This window comes from Chiloscyllium plagiosum, chromosome 20 (genome assembly GCF_004010195.1).
Source record: "Chiloscyllium plagiosum isolate BGI_BamShark_2017 chromosome 20, ASM401019v2, whole genome shotgun sequence".
Classification (NCBI taxonomy): Eukaryota; Metazoa; Chordata; class Chondrichthyes; order Orectolobiformes; family Hemiscylliidae; genus Chiloscyllium; species Chiloscyllium plagiosum.
This window is the reverse complement of record NC_057729.1, coordinates 49133534-49148826: the sequence shown is the minus strand read 5'-3', so window position 1 is coordinate 49148826 and position 15293 is coordinate 49133534. Positions and strand designations below refer to the sequence as shown.

At 39.3% G+C, this 15293-nt stretch overlaps 1 protein-coding gene across 1 annotated transcript in view; it reads right to left on the bottom strand.

Moving 5' to 3' along the window:
* Nucleotides 1–5199: 5199 nt before the first annotated feature.
* rab5if (RAB5 interacting factor) overlaps nt 5200–15293 on the bottom strand; it is a 21702-nt gene continuing 11608 nt past the window's right edge. The window contains exons 2-4 of the mRNA XM_043710743.1: nt 11734–11837; nt 10251–10380; nt 5200–8397 (exon numbers count right to left, since the gene is read on the bottom strand). Coding sequence (XP_043566678.1) covers nt 8356–8397; nt 10251–10380; nt 11734–11837 — 276 coding nt within the window. The 3' untranslated portion in view covers nt 5200–8355. The remainder of the gene's footprint in view (nt 8398–10250; nt 10381–11733; nt 11838–15293) is intronic.

The following is a 15293-nucleotide window of genomic DNA, read 5'->3' as shown; positions in this document are numbered from 1 at the left end:
ACTTTGGCCTGTTCCGGTTTCTTTCAGCCTTTCAAGCATATTCTACCATTCAATGAGATCATGGCTGACCTGTGGTCTAACTCCATATACCTGTCTTTGGCCCATACCCCTTAACACCTTTGCTTAACCAGTAGTTATCTGTCTCAGATTTAACTCAATAACTGATCTAGCAAATCCATTGTGGAAGACTTCCAAACATCTACTACCCTTTGTGTATAGAAGTGCTTCCTAAAATCTCTCCTAAATAGCTTGGCCCTAATATTTAAGTCTATGCCCCCCAGTTCTAGAATCCCCAAACAGTGGAAATAGTTTAACTTTATCTACACGGCTATATCCTGCTAATATCTTGAAGGCCTCAATCAGAACACCCCATAACCTTCTGTATTCTAGAGAAAACAGGCTTAATTTGTAATCTCTCCTGAAAACTTAACCCCTGAAGTCCAAGATTTGTTCTTGTAAACCTAGTTGGTATTCTGTCCAAGGCCAATATATCCTTTCTAATCTGCTCACAGTAGTCTAAGTGATCCAACCAGGCTTTTGTATGACTGAAGCATAACTTCTACATCCTCATACTCCAGTCCTCTAGCCACAAAGTCCAATATTCTACCAGATTTCTTGATTTTTTTCAGTTGTATGTTTTCTAGACCGGTGATGTTAAAGTAGCATGTTAAGATCATAAATTGAGTCATTAACAGGATCCTGCAACGTGACAGTAGTATTTTGTCCAAAATACATGACAAGATTATTTCATCTTATTGGTATAAATATAGCAATGTCTTGACACATGATTGATTCAAGGCTAGTAGCAAAGCAGTGCTTTGTTCAACAGTTTGCCACCCATGGTTCCTCTTCATCTTGTCATGAATTGCTGTTCTCTAGACATGATACTCATTATTTTCCAATTTGAGGAACTTGGTGGCTTTGGTAGAGGGAATAAAATTTTAATAAAAGCTTTAAGGAGCATCATGGAGTTAGTGTCATGTTAAATTATGGTCTCTAAATGTGACAACCTGACCACTCAACAGCAAGTAAATATATAGTAGATATTGAGGAAATGAATCTTCTTGCTTCTCATGTGTCTTACTTAGCTAGATCTTTCCCATTTTAAAGCCCTTCTTAAAATCTACCCACCTTTATTCAAGCTTTCAGGCACCCTCCTAACATGGCCTTGCTTCAGCATTCTTTTTCCTCTGGTTTTGGCAGAGGAAGCGGAAATTGTATTTCCTTTGCTATACTGTATCATCCAGTCAGTTGGTTAACATGTCAGTTGCATATGATAGCATTCCACAAAAAAGTTAGTCAATATGAATTTATGCAAGAAAGTCATGTTTAACATACCTAATGAGTCCCACAAAGTCAAAGCACAAGGAATTAAGTGGTAACATACTGGTTGGATAGAGAATTAGCTATCAGACAGGAACAACTTATGATCTTGATATGCTATTTAACACCACAGATCGAGAAATCTAGTGGAACATTGGCCCTTGTGGCTAGGGGACTGGAGTATAAGGAAACAGAATAGGAATAAATGGGTTTGTTTTTGGAGTGGAAAGCAGTAACGTGGGATCAGTGCTTGGGCTCCCAAAATTCCCAGTATATACCAACAATTTGGATGAAGCAAACAAATGTAATATTTCTACGTTTGTTGACACAAAACTAGATGGGGTGTCAGAGTGATGAGGAGAACCTTTAGAGTTTTCAGTGAAATTAGACAAGTTGAGTGATCAAATGCATGACTGATGCAACATAACTTAGATAAATTTGAAGTTGTTCACTTCATAAGAAAAACAAAAAGGCAGAGTATTATTTAAATGGTATAGTTGGTTGATGTACATTGGTCACTGAAAGCAAGCCTGCAGGTTAGCAAACAGTTGGAAGATAAAATGGTGTGTTAGCCCTCATTACAAGAGGGTTTGAATACTGGAACCATGAAGGCATACTGTAACGCCACAGGGATTTTGTGACTACATCTAAAACATTCTGTATACGTTGTCTCCTTACTTAAGATATACTTGCCATAGGAGGAGTGCAGAGAAGGTTCACCATACTGATATGTATGCAGGAATGATGTTCTATCGCATATCAAAGGGACACAGCTTGATTCTCTACCTTGTGATAGGGGATAAGCCATCTCAGACAGAGATGAGGAGAAATTCCTTCACTCAGAAGGTGGGGAACCTTTGGAATACCCAACACAAAGTTGTAAAGGGAAAGTCACTTCACATATCTAAGAAAGAAATAGATTGGCCCCTCAAAGATCAGCAAGGCGGCCTTTCTGTGGAGCCATAGAAAATGGGAAGATGCTAAATGAATATTTTGCATCAGTATTTACTGTGGAAAAGGATATGGAAGATATAGACTGTAGGGAAATAGATGGTGACGTCTTGCAGATTACAGAGGAGGAAGTGCTGGATGTCTTGAAACGGTTAAAGGTGGATAAATCCTCGGAACCTATCAGGTGTACCCGAGAACTCTGTAAAGCTAAATAAGTGATTGCTGGACCTCTTGCTGAGATATTTGTATCATTGATAGTCACAGATAAGGTGCTGGATGATTGGAGGTTGGCAAACGTGGTACCACTGTTTAATAAGAGCGGTAAAGACAGGCCAGGGAACTATAGACCGGTGAGCCTGACTTCGGTGGTGGGCAAGTTGTTGGAGGGAATCCTGAGGGACAGGATGTACTTGTATTTGGAAAGGCAAGGACTGATTAGAGATAGTCAACATGGCTTTGTGCGTGGGAAATCATGTCTCACAAACTTGAGTTTTTTTGCAGAAGTAACAAAGACTGATGAGGACAGAGCAGGAGATGTGATCGATGTGGACTTCAGTAAGGCATTCAATAAGTTTCCCCATGGGAGACTTATTAGCAAGGTTAGATCTCACAGAATACAGGGAGAACTAGCCATTTGGATGCAGAACTGGCTCAAAGGTACATAGGGCGGTGGTGGAGGGTTGTTTTTCAGACTGGAGGCCTGTGACAGTGGAGTGCCACAAGGATCGGTGCTGGGCCCTCTACTTTTTGTCATTTACATAAATGATTTGGATGCGAGCATAAGAAGTACAGTTAGTAAGTTTGTAGATGACACCAAAATTGGAGGTGTAGTGGACAGCGAAGAGGGTTACCTCAGATTACAACAAAATCTGGACCAGATGGGCCAATGGGCTGAGAAGTGGCAGATGGAGTTTAATTCAGACAAATGCGAGGTAAGGGTTCAGAAAGATTTACAAGGATGTTGCCAGGGTTGGAGGATTTGAGCTACAGGGAGAGGCTGAACAGGCTGGGGCTGTTTTCCCTGGAGCATTGGAGGCTGAGGGGTGACCTTATAGAGGTTTACAAAATTATGAGGGGCATGGATAGGATAAATAGACAAAGTCTTTTCCAGAACTAGAGGGCATATGTTTAGGGTGAGAGGGGAAAGATATAAAAGAGACCTAAGGGGCAACCTTTTCACGCAGAGAGTAGTACGTGCATGGAATGAACTGCCAGAGGATGTGGTGGAGGCTTGTACAATTGCAACATTTAAGAGACATTTAGATGGGTATATGAATAGGAAGGGTTTGGAGGGATATGGGCCAGGTGCTGGCAGGTGGGACTAAGTTGGGTTGGGATATCTGGTCAGCATGGACGGGTTGGACCAAAGGGTCTGCTTCCATGCTGCACATCTCTATGACTCTATTTCTGGAACTTAAAGGTGCCAGGGGTAAGAGGAGAGAGCAGGAGTATAGCATTGAGCTGGAAGGTCAGCCATGATCGTGTTGAATGGCAGTGGACTTGATGAGTCCTGTTTTCTTTGCTCCTATTTTCTTTGTTTGTGTACTTGGGGTTTGGAGAATTGCGGAGAACCTGTTTCCACCAGCAAGATGATTACTAATCAGTAAAATAACTCTGAGGAAGATTCCAGGGGAAGCAAGATTTCCTTTTACAATTATAGAGGCAATTGAAAAGAAATTCAATAGTTCCTTAAAAATATGTTTGATGTCAATTTGAAAAGGAAATTTTGTAGGGTTAAAACCAAGCAGCAAGAATAGGAGAATCATTGATGGCTCTTTCGAAAATCTGACAGATACAGCTGCATAAATGACTTCCTCTTTGCTGTAATATTCTACATGATTTTAAAGTCTCAAGACAACTGGTGGTAAAATATACGATCTCAACCCAGTAGCTTCAATGTACCAGGTCTGGTAAGAAAATAATCAAAGAACGATAGATTTCTTAACTCTAATGCAATTTCAGCTCCCAGGAAGGGTAAACAATTTATGTACTTCTTCCATGGGATGTGGGGACTCCTAGAATGGCCAACATCTGTGTCCATCCACATTTTCTTGGAACTAAGTGATGTGCTGTGGCCTTCTCAGAGGTCACTCAGAACTTAGCCAAATCACTACTGGCCTGGAGTCACATGTAGGCTGAACCAGGAAAGGCAGATTTCCTTGTCTAAAGGGCACCAGTGATACAGATTCTGACTGTATCTTTATGTTGCAGATTTAGTAACTGGATTTCAATATCACCAGCATTAGCTCTGGCTCTGCATTACTACTGCAGTTGTTTTCTCATCATTTTTTCTGAATTAAGCATCATGATGGTTTGCTGGAGTATAAAGTACTATCATAGAACAACTAATTTAGAAGAACATTGTTTAAAAACAAACACAATGCATGCACTCAGACAGCTCAGAAAAATATGCTCAATTTAACCTGATGGTACTAATTTGTGTTACTGAAAGTAAAAATCAAGTCTAACACAGGGCTTATGCCCGAAACATTGATTCTCCTGTTCCTTGGATGCTGCCTGACCTGCTGCGCTTTTCCAGCTCTGATCTCCAGCATCTGCAGTCTTCACTTTCTCCTCGAATATTTTTAAGACTGTAATTTTCAGGTCATCTGGTGAAGAGATTGAATTCATTTATGCCCACAACAAAGGCATAAATGAATACATTTCAATACACATTTTCCCTTCAGTGTTCAAAAGGAGAAGATGATTGAAGCTTCAGCCCCTGTACAGCAGATATAGATGAAGGCTGCATCAGCATCACTCAGCAACAAAACCTAGGAGACTTGCAAACAAATGAATTAGGAGCAAAGACTAAGACACTCAGCCCATCAAGCCTGTTCCACCTTACTGTAAGATTTAGCTGAACAGATATATTCTTGTTTTCACAAGAAAACATTTGCATTAAAGTAAAAACAACTCTTAAAATGACATTAGCACACTCATCAGAAGTGATTTTAATGGTCAATCTGCACTTATACAATTCAAACTTTCATCCTAAATCAATATTACCAATACAATGACTTGTCATTCTGTTAAAATATAAGAACTTCTCATCTGCTCCTTCTATTCCTCTCACCTCAAGCAACATTCCCCTTTATTTGGGTTGTTAGAACTAAAAATATTTCGGTGTGTGATAAATGCAATAACCTTTAGAACTGACTACTCAATGTTTCCTTGGAATTCTGACAATGGGGAGCAAATCTGTACGACAGGGTTACAAAGAGGAGAATTCCTTTAGGATATTCAAACTTTTCGGACATCCAGTAAATTTTTTGTCTGATGTGGACAATTTTACACAGGCATTTGTAACAACCAATCTGGACAAAGTGCTGGAAACAGCAAATGAGATTTCAAAAATCTAGTAACTGTGTTGTGGTGCTGTTGGCTGAGGTAGGAATGTTGGTCAGGACACTGGGACTCCCTGTTCTTCAACAAATTGTGACGTTAGATCTTTTACATCAACTAGATCAAGCAGTCAAACTTTGGTTTCATAACATCTGAGAGATGGGGTGGCACCTTCATCATTCTGCCTGCATTATCTTGACATTAAGCCTGGACCAGATAGTTACCTTCAATGCTGCCTTGTGAACTACAAACTTTAACTCAGTCAGAAATGACACCACCTAATAGAAGCTGTCACTTCAAGAGACAAGGCCATAGACTGCACAGTATGAAATCATATTAAAATATAAAAGATCAGACAACCACTGCATTCAGGTTACATCTTTGTACAAATACTTTGCATACTTTGATATTCATTAGTTTCAAGGCAGTAAACCAAACTGTGACAACTATAAAATGCTTCCAAGAGGATTGTTCAGAATAGCATTATATAATCAAAGTAAATTGTACTTTTATTTTGTTATTTACACTATGTCCATGCTCAAGACAGGATACAACGTGCAAGAGCATCGTTAAACTGAATTAGAGTATTTACTCCCTTATCTTTGCAAGGTCTCCACAGCAGTGAGCAGCATGGTTCCAACATACAGAACCAGAAGGTTTGATCGCTTTGAGGGCTGTGGCTGTCCTCTACTCCCTAAAAAGGGGTCTTACTGCATACAATCATTGAAATATACCCAACATATACAACTTAAACAAATATCATTGCTGTGGTTCTAACTCCAAATGAATGGGATGAGTAAATGCGCTCTATAGTCTGTTTGAAATTAAATCCAAGGTGAAGCATTGACCTCTTGCTCACTGCATCTGGCAGTGCTACCACAGTTGAGATTAATAACAAATACGGACAAAACACAAACCATAGCCCTTAGTTCTGCTATTGCCCAAAATGTTTCTGTTCTTCCATCTTTTCAGCACTATATCAGCAACAGCAGCTCAAAGTGGGTACTGAAATCACTACTGAGTTATCTAAAGGCTCCCAAGGCACATCGTCCTTATCAATCTTTAAAAAATAAATCTTCAGATCATTTGAACCTTGGTACACAGCTGGAGTGATGAGCAAACTGACCAGAAGATATGAGGAGCCTTGTTGAAAATTCAGAGTCCGTCAGTTTGAAACAGACTGCACATTATGAAACATTAGAGAAAAGTCAAGACTCAGATTTCATAAGTGGGTCACATCAATGAAAATATTAACTATAGCATCAGGTTGCGAAGCAGCATTTGAACACTGAGACATATAGCTCTGATCTTAAGATTATGCAAAGAATATTTTAATAATTGAGATCACCTCTAATTCCACATGCAGTACAGACTGCACTCCTTCAGCATTAATACAATCTAGTAGGTCACTCATATTGCATATTGACTGCTCCCACTGTGGTGTATCATTTATATAGCTTTGCACTTCACTAAATATTAAAATAAAATTTATCAAGAGAAGAATGCTGAGCTGCCAGCATTTGAGAACAGATGTGAGGACAATTTGATCGATAAAGTGCAAGGACTAAGTTGCTAGGCAGTTTGTAATTTATTCTAAATCAAGGACTGGCAATAACCAATGGTCATAATTTTAAGATGGAAAAGATGAGGTCTTAGTACTTTTTCTGTCAGAGAATATTGGAACTCTAACAAATTGCTTCCTCGAATAGGAGGCACTAATTCATCAAATTTCTTCAAGCAAGAGTTCCACCTGCTTCTGGTTGTGGTTACGTTAGCTCTTACAAAAAAAAGAGGTAACTGAAAAAATTAATAGGGGTCAGAGCAATTTTCTGGATTAGTTTCAATTTGGTAGGAGGGTTAGAGAGGAATTATCAAGATGTTCTCCTCAAAAATTGGCCTATGTTTTAAAATCTATATTTTTTTTCCACCTCTCCTGGGAAGATACTCAATTTTTTTTAAATTGAAAAAGGTATTACAAGTATGTGGACCAGCCTGGACAGATAAGGAGGTCTTCTACTGGTGGTCAATGCTCTGATATTTACCGGACAGGTAAAGCTTTCACAACACTGTACCCCAAAAATAAAGTGTTTGATAGCTATCCATTAACCAGACAACATATATTTGTACCAAAACACAAACAAAGGAGGAAGACAAGAATAGGGGTTAGGATGAGAAACTCAAAACCAGCCCTTACTGGATGGGTGTAATTTTGAAATGCTGGCTGAATACTTGGATTTTTAAAACAGGTACAAAACACCCAAGGGGCAATCATTTTCCATTATAAAGACTGAAATACAAACTCTGAAAGATGCACAAGTCAAAAATTAATGTTTCTTCTCCAATTCTACAAGTCATTTACATTTGTTAAATTAAAACAGATACTAACAACAAGAGTACCAACATTAGAGGGTATGACACTGGAAAGCTGCACTTTGATGTGGTTGTCATCAGACTTCGATGCTTCTGGAGCTCTTGAAACAGTCTTAATGCAGAGATCCATGTCTTGTAAGATTCCTGGGATGTTCCATACATTATTGCAGATATTAAAACAGCCTCAGTGGGAATACTGCTTCCTGCAATATATCCCAAGGTTTCATCACAGGTCCCGTGATTTGATGGCACAAAACACTTCTGAACTATTGCCAGTTTTTATGATGTAAACACAGTTAAAGTGTTTTAATTTCTCTCTTTCGGTAATTTTAAAACTTGACAGGGTTAGGCAGCTGTTTTTGGTCTTTAATCAAAGTGAATTGCAGTGTAAAAAATTATCCAAACCACCTGGAAGGGGGAAAAAAAAAGGAAGTGTTATCAAGCTACATCTGGAAATAGTTTCTAATGGCACTGTCACTGAATGAATAGGATCTGTTGTGTTCAAATCCACTTTGGCCGGTGGTAACCTTTGGGGAAAACAAAGGGACCCACTTGTGGCGTAGAGTCCCTAGCCCTGGAATGGGAGACCTGGGTTCAAGTGCCACCTACTCCAGAGGTGTGCAACATCCCTGAACAGGTTGTTTAGAAAAACAGGTTACTTTTTTTTTTAAGAAAAGCTATGACAGATCTATGCAACTAAAATAATCCACACAGCATCAGATTATTCAGGTCAACATTTGGGTAATATATAAATAAGTGATAATAGACCTTAAATAAAAAATGTTTTAACCAATTTAGCCAGCATTTAGGTTTCCCCTCCTCTCAGCTCCTAAAAGGAGTAGACTTGCATTGCAAATTGATTTCAAAAGTGAAAACAATTTTCCAACATGCATAATCCATGCACCAACGTGTCTCATCCATCAGCCCAGAGTTCAACTTTTATCAGGCTATTTCATTCCTGAGAGAATCGTAACTGATTTGTTCCCAATTGGTGCACCTTCCAGCACACAAACACTGTTTTAAGAACTGCACTGAAACACCAGCCTAAATGTTGTGCTTCAAAGTCTGGAACAAGTTTTGAACCCACCATATTCTGATTCAGGGCAAGGAGAGATATCACAAACAAAAGAATCAAGCCAAGTATGTTTCTGTGTTTCTAATCAAGTGGTGCACCTTGTTCCAATTTTTTTATTCATCCAAGATATCCTATGCGATTGCAATATGGATGCCGTATTTTTTAAAAAATGCTTCAAGGTAATTGCTATTTTCACTTTGCATGATCCACGTTTTTATGCACCATCCTCGTTATTCCAAACAAAACTCACCCCCAGCAACTACCTCAAACCAACTATAATTCATCCTCAGGAGGTTCTACTTCAAAGCTTTTCCTAGCCATTCTAAGCCAGCCAAAAGGAGGTGTATAGCTCAAGTGTTACTTCTTCTATGGTGATACAACAAATCCAACTCCTTTCAACTATTTAAAATAACTAAGTCTTTTTTAAGAAATTAAACTGAACGCTGCATTCTATGACAATCTGCCCCATATGCATAGAATGAGCATAATACGTAATCTTTGTTTTTGGATATAAACATAAAAATAGCTAACTTATCACATTCAGAAGTGGCTACTTCATCTTGAAGTCCAAAAGAAAACATATTCATTTTGTCATTGTTTAATTGTATTGACATTGACTGCCGGAACATGCAGCATATTGATTGTTATTCCTCCTGCCTACTTTGAATTTTTTTCAAATCTAATTTAGCTTTACACTAAATGATTCATTTACTTAAAGCTGTTCAATAATCTTGAGCTTGTCAACTGCACATGTGATAGTAATTTCCCAAATAATGTATACTTTAAAACTTTCTGGTTCTATTATTAATCATCTGGAACATGTCCAGGTTCTTGTGGTGCACTGTTAGTGATCCTCCCTCTGAACCAGGAGACCTGGGTTCAAGTGTAACCACATCTCTGAACAGGTTGACAAGAAAATAAAAATCAAACGAATTGTGAAATAAATGAGACACAAGAATATCAGAACATATCCAAATCTACTTCCTTTAGCTGCATCATAGAAAGAAGGAACCACACAATTCACACCTGTTAGAGAATGGCACCAATACAAACACATTGAGCAGCAACACTCAAGTTTCTAAAAAGGGTGCAGTTTGAGCTGAAATACGGAAATCTGTAAATGTCTCAGTGTAAAAATTGTTATTGGCAGAATTTCCCTGCATTGAGCGCAGAAATAACTAATTACCAAAAACAACGCAAAAGATGTCATGAATCCCTCTTTTGTTAACTCCCAGGTTCCGCCATATTCCTCTTCATCTACTTGCTGGAAGCTGCTAAAGTAGAGGTACAAAAGTCCAGCATTGATGAGACAAAATCTAGAAGCAGAAAACACAGAATTTATAATAATGTCTGTTCAACATGACAACAAGGAAGTATTTATATTACTCACTCTTGCACTGATCCACCTCTATCATCACTAACCCCATCGAAGACGCTGATTCAGAATGGAATACAGTCAGGAACCCTATCCTACAGTATACTCAACCTGGAGTGTGGATGAGATCGATCAATCATGGTGGACATTGCTGCCATTTGCAACCTTGCCCAGCCACCCCCATTTTCAGTGGTTATTACTAGACTGCAGTCTGGGCAATCTCTCTCCTTCCTAGGACAAAACAAAGAGCTATAGACGTGGAAGATTAAAAGAAAAGGGAAGGACTCAAAGTGGCTAACTATAGGTCAGTTAGTCGAACACATATCATTCTAGGAAAAATTCTGGAATCAATTATTAAGTAATAGCAGTAGATTTCGCAAGTTGTAATATAAACAAGCAGTCAGCATGGCTTTGTGAAAGAGAATTTGCACTTGACTAATTTATGAGGATTTCTCAAGGAAGTCTCAACCAGAGTGCATACAGGGGAACCAGTAGATTTGTTGTATTTGGACTTCCAGATGGCATTTGATAAGGTACCTCAAAAGTTAAGTCATGGTGTTGGAGGTAGTATATTGGTATGGACAGAGAATTAGTTAATGAGCAGGAAACAGCAAGTTGAGATAAGGGCTCTTTTTCAGGCTGGTAACTTGTAGTGGAATGAGAGGGGATCTCATTGAAATGTATAGGATTCTTAAGGGGCTTGATAGTAAATGATGAGCAGATGTTTTCCCTCATGAGACAGTTTAGGACCGGAGGGCATAGTCTCAGAATAAAAGGACCAATTTAAGACTGAGATGAGGCGGAATTTCTTCTCTCAGAGGATCGAGTGACTTTGCAAGTCCTTGCCACAGAGTGTGTGGGAGCAAAGCCATTGAGAGTATTTACGACTGAAATAGTTTCTTGGATCAGCCAGGAATCAAGGGTTAAAGGGAAAAGGACTGGAAAGTGGATATGAGGATTGTCAAATCAGCCATGATGCTATTGAACAGCCTCAGGGGCTGAACAACGTATTCCTGTTCTATTTCTTATAGTTTTAATTAGAACAGCATCACAGTTAATCATCTGCTTACTTTCCAACTGGTTGGGGGGGGGGGGCGCGTCATATGGTTGACTTAAAAGAGCTTTTTTCAAAGAGGAGATGGATTAGGAAATAGGTCTTTTTCATTAAACCCCACAATGTAAAGTAATTTAATAAGGATGGAGATGAATTATAACTTCGTAAGGTAAAACTGCCTTCAAAGGTAAACATTTTACTCGCATTTTATTAATAAAAAGGAACATAACATGAACTTACATTGCTATTCCCAAGAATCCTTTAAGTGGAACAACGCCCCAGATAACTCCTAAAAAAATTGCAATTAATTGTCGAAACCAATAGATCACATCTAGAAACTCATCCTGTAAGGAGGAGGAGAAATTCAATTAACTTTGGCACAATTTGTAGTCCACCATTTTCATAAAGAAAACAACTTGTAAAAACGATTAACATTTATCAGCTAACAATTCCATATGCTTCAATTTAAAACTATTTTGATTAAAATTGACAAATCATAAATGATATAGTAATGAAATTTTATCTGAATGTGCATAATATAATGATTGGAGGTGCAAGTGCATCAGTATAGGATAGATAAACATCTCTTTGGTTTGTCTGACTATATGTTACAATCTACTAAACATGGAGAATGGATGAGATTGATCGATCATGGTGGACATTGCTGCCAAATCAATTTTGCCCAAACCCGCCTATTTTCCATGGTTATTACTAGACTGCAGCCCGGGCAATCTCTCTCCTTCCTAGAACAAAGCCCTATTTCACCATTGGAAACACCAGCTTTTTAAGTAGCAATGTCAGAATTTACCTTTTCGATAATATGTGAACACTTATTAAGAACAATTCTGTGTTTGTGATGGCAAAAACAGGCTATTATGTATAGTGTGTATGTATACATTATGTATAGTGCATGATATATAACTGATGTGCGCCACATGTTTCCGTCACTTCATTTGAATTTACAGCTTTCAGTAAACGTTGGCCCTTATGGGTTTGCAGGCATGAGACAACTCTTCCAAAGCCCTAGAGATGTTGAAGCAATGAATCAGGAGTAGTTTTGGATTAAAGGGAACAGTCATTTAGGACTGAGGTAAGGAGAAATTGCTTCACTCGAAAGGTTGTAAAGCTATGGTATTAAATTCTGCACAAAGCTGTGGATGTTCAGTCATTTAGTATATTCATTTGGAAGTTGACATTGTTTGATAGCGTGGGAAGGCATAGCTGAGGTCAATCATTTGCGATCTTGTTGAATAACAAAGTATGCTCAAGGGATCAAGTGGCTTAACCTCATTCCTATTTTTTACTTCTCTTTCGAGATCAACAAACTGTAAAAGTTACTTTCCAATTTCAGATTGTCGTGTGCCTGCATTGTTCTTCGCACATCGTACAAAGTGAAGCTTAACTGGAATCGCTGAGGGGACAAATTCCTGCCGTAGAAGTACTGTTCTGCTCTTTTGACAAGTTTTACCAGATTATTTTTAACTTAAAATTTGAATTTGAGTGACCATAGCTGCATGTTACATAAAATATTAGCAAGCTTTTGTATTTCACTGCTTTCGGGACGTACAAAAGAATCAAGTGGGATCGTTTTCCTTTATATTATAATCAACAACCTGTGTTCAAATTGCATATACTCAATAAAATGCTCCAGAGGTTTGAGAAAACAAAGTATGGCACTGAGTCACATAAGGAGATATTAGACAAAATGACACACTTCATGGAGTGTTACCAGCCCACATAATAATGCTGAATCCATGATTAGTACAGTCAGAAAACTAGGTCAAATTTGAAAGGTAATCTGATTGTGGTGTTAACCCTGTCCAATCCAATACATGAATTGGATTTGACGGTTTCACACTCCTCTAGAGAGATACCCATTCACCTGTTCCACACAATGCGTGCCTTGCTCAGCCTTTGTCTCTGCACTTGGCTCGTTACCTTTATATGTACTTCTTGTCAGATGTGGGAGTTTAAAGAGAGTTTAAGGGTCACTGCGGATTATATCTGCCATAAATGCTGTTGGATGCGAATCTTATCAGATCGAGTGGATCGGTTGGAGAGACAGATAGAAGCAATGAAGAATTTGCAACAGCATGTGATGGATGCCAGTTATAGAAAGGGGGGAAATGTCTCAGATACAGTCACATAGATGGGTTAACTCCAGGAAGGGTAAGAGAGGTAGGCAGCTAAAGCAGGAGTCTTTTGTGGATATACCCATTACAAACAGGTATGCTGTTTTGGAAAATGTAGGGGGGTGATGGATTCTCAGGGGAACGTAGCACAAACAGCTATGTTTCTGATATTGAGACTGGCTCTAATGCAACGAGGGGTATGTCGGTTTCCAAGAGATCAATTGTGTTAGGGGATTCTGTAGTCAGAGGTACAGACAGCCGTTTCTGTGGCCAGAAGAGAAAAAGCAGAATGGGTGTGGTTTCCCTGGTGCCAGGATCAAGGATGTCTCAGAGAGGATGCAGAATGTTCTTATGTGGGAGAGGGGCCAGCAGGAGGTCATTGTCCACATTGGAAGGGAAAAGGTTGAGACTCTGAAGGGAGATTACAGAGAGTTAGGCAGAAATTTAAAGAGGAGGTCCTCAAGGGTAGTAATATCTGGATTACTCCCAGTGCTACGAGCTAGTGAGGGCAGGAATAGGAGGGTAGAGCAGATGAATGCATGGCTGAGGAGCTGGTGTATGGGGGAAAGGATTCACATTTTTGGATCATTAGAATCTCTTTTGGGGTAGAAGTGACCTGAACAAGCAGGACGGATTGGAAGGGGACTAATATACTGGCAGGGAAATTTGCTAGAACTGCTTGGGAAGATTTAAACTAGTCAGGTGGGGGGGTGAGACCCAGGGAGATGGTGAGGAAAGAGATCAGAGACTGGTACAGTTGAGAACAGAAGAGAGTCAAACAGTCAGGGCAGGCAGGGACAAGGTAGGACTAATAAATTAAACTGCACTTATTTCAATGCAAGGGGCAGATGAACTCAGGGCATGGTTAGGGACATGGGACTGGGATATCATAGCAATTACGGAAACATGGCTCAGGGATGGGCAGGACTGGCAGCTTAATGTTCCAGGATACAAATGCTACAGGAAGGATAGAAAGGGAGGCAAAAGAGGAGGGGGAGTGGCATTTTTGATAAGGGATAGCATTACAGCTGTGCTAAGGGAGGATATTCCCGGAAATACATCCCGGGAAGTTGTTTGGGTGGACCTGAGAAATAAGAAAGGGATGATCACCTTATTGAGATTGTATTATAGACCCCCTAATAGTCAGAGGGAAATTGAGAAACAAACTTGTATGGAGGTCTCAACTATCTGTCAGAATAATAGGGTAGTTATGGTAGGGGATTTTAACTTTCCAAACATAGATTGGGACTGCCATAGTGTTCAAGGTTTAGATGGAGGCAGGGCAGGTGATTGAGGTGTCAGTGGGGGAGCACTTTGGGGCCAGCGACCATAATTCTATTTGTTTTAAAATAGTGATGGAAAAGAATAGACCAGATCTAAAAGTTGAAGTTCTAAATTGGAGAAAGGACAATTTTGACGGTATTAGGCAAGAACTTTCAAAAGCAGATTGGAGGCAGAGGTTCGCAGGTAAAGGGACGGCTGGAAAATGGGAAGCCTTCAGAAATTAGATAAGAATCCAGAGAAAGTATATTCCTGTCAGGGTGAAAGGGAAGTCTGGTAGGTATGGGGAATGCTGGATGACTAAAGAAATTGAGAGTTTGGTTAAGAAAAAGAAGGAAGCATATGTCAGGTATAGACAGGATAGATTGAGTGAATCCTTAGAAGATA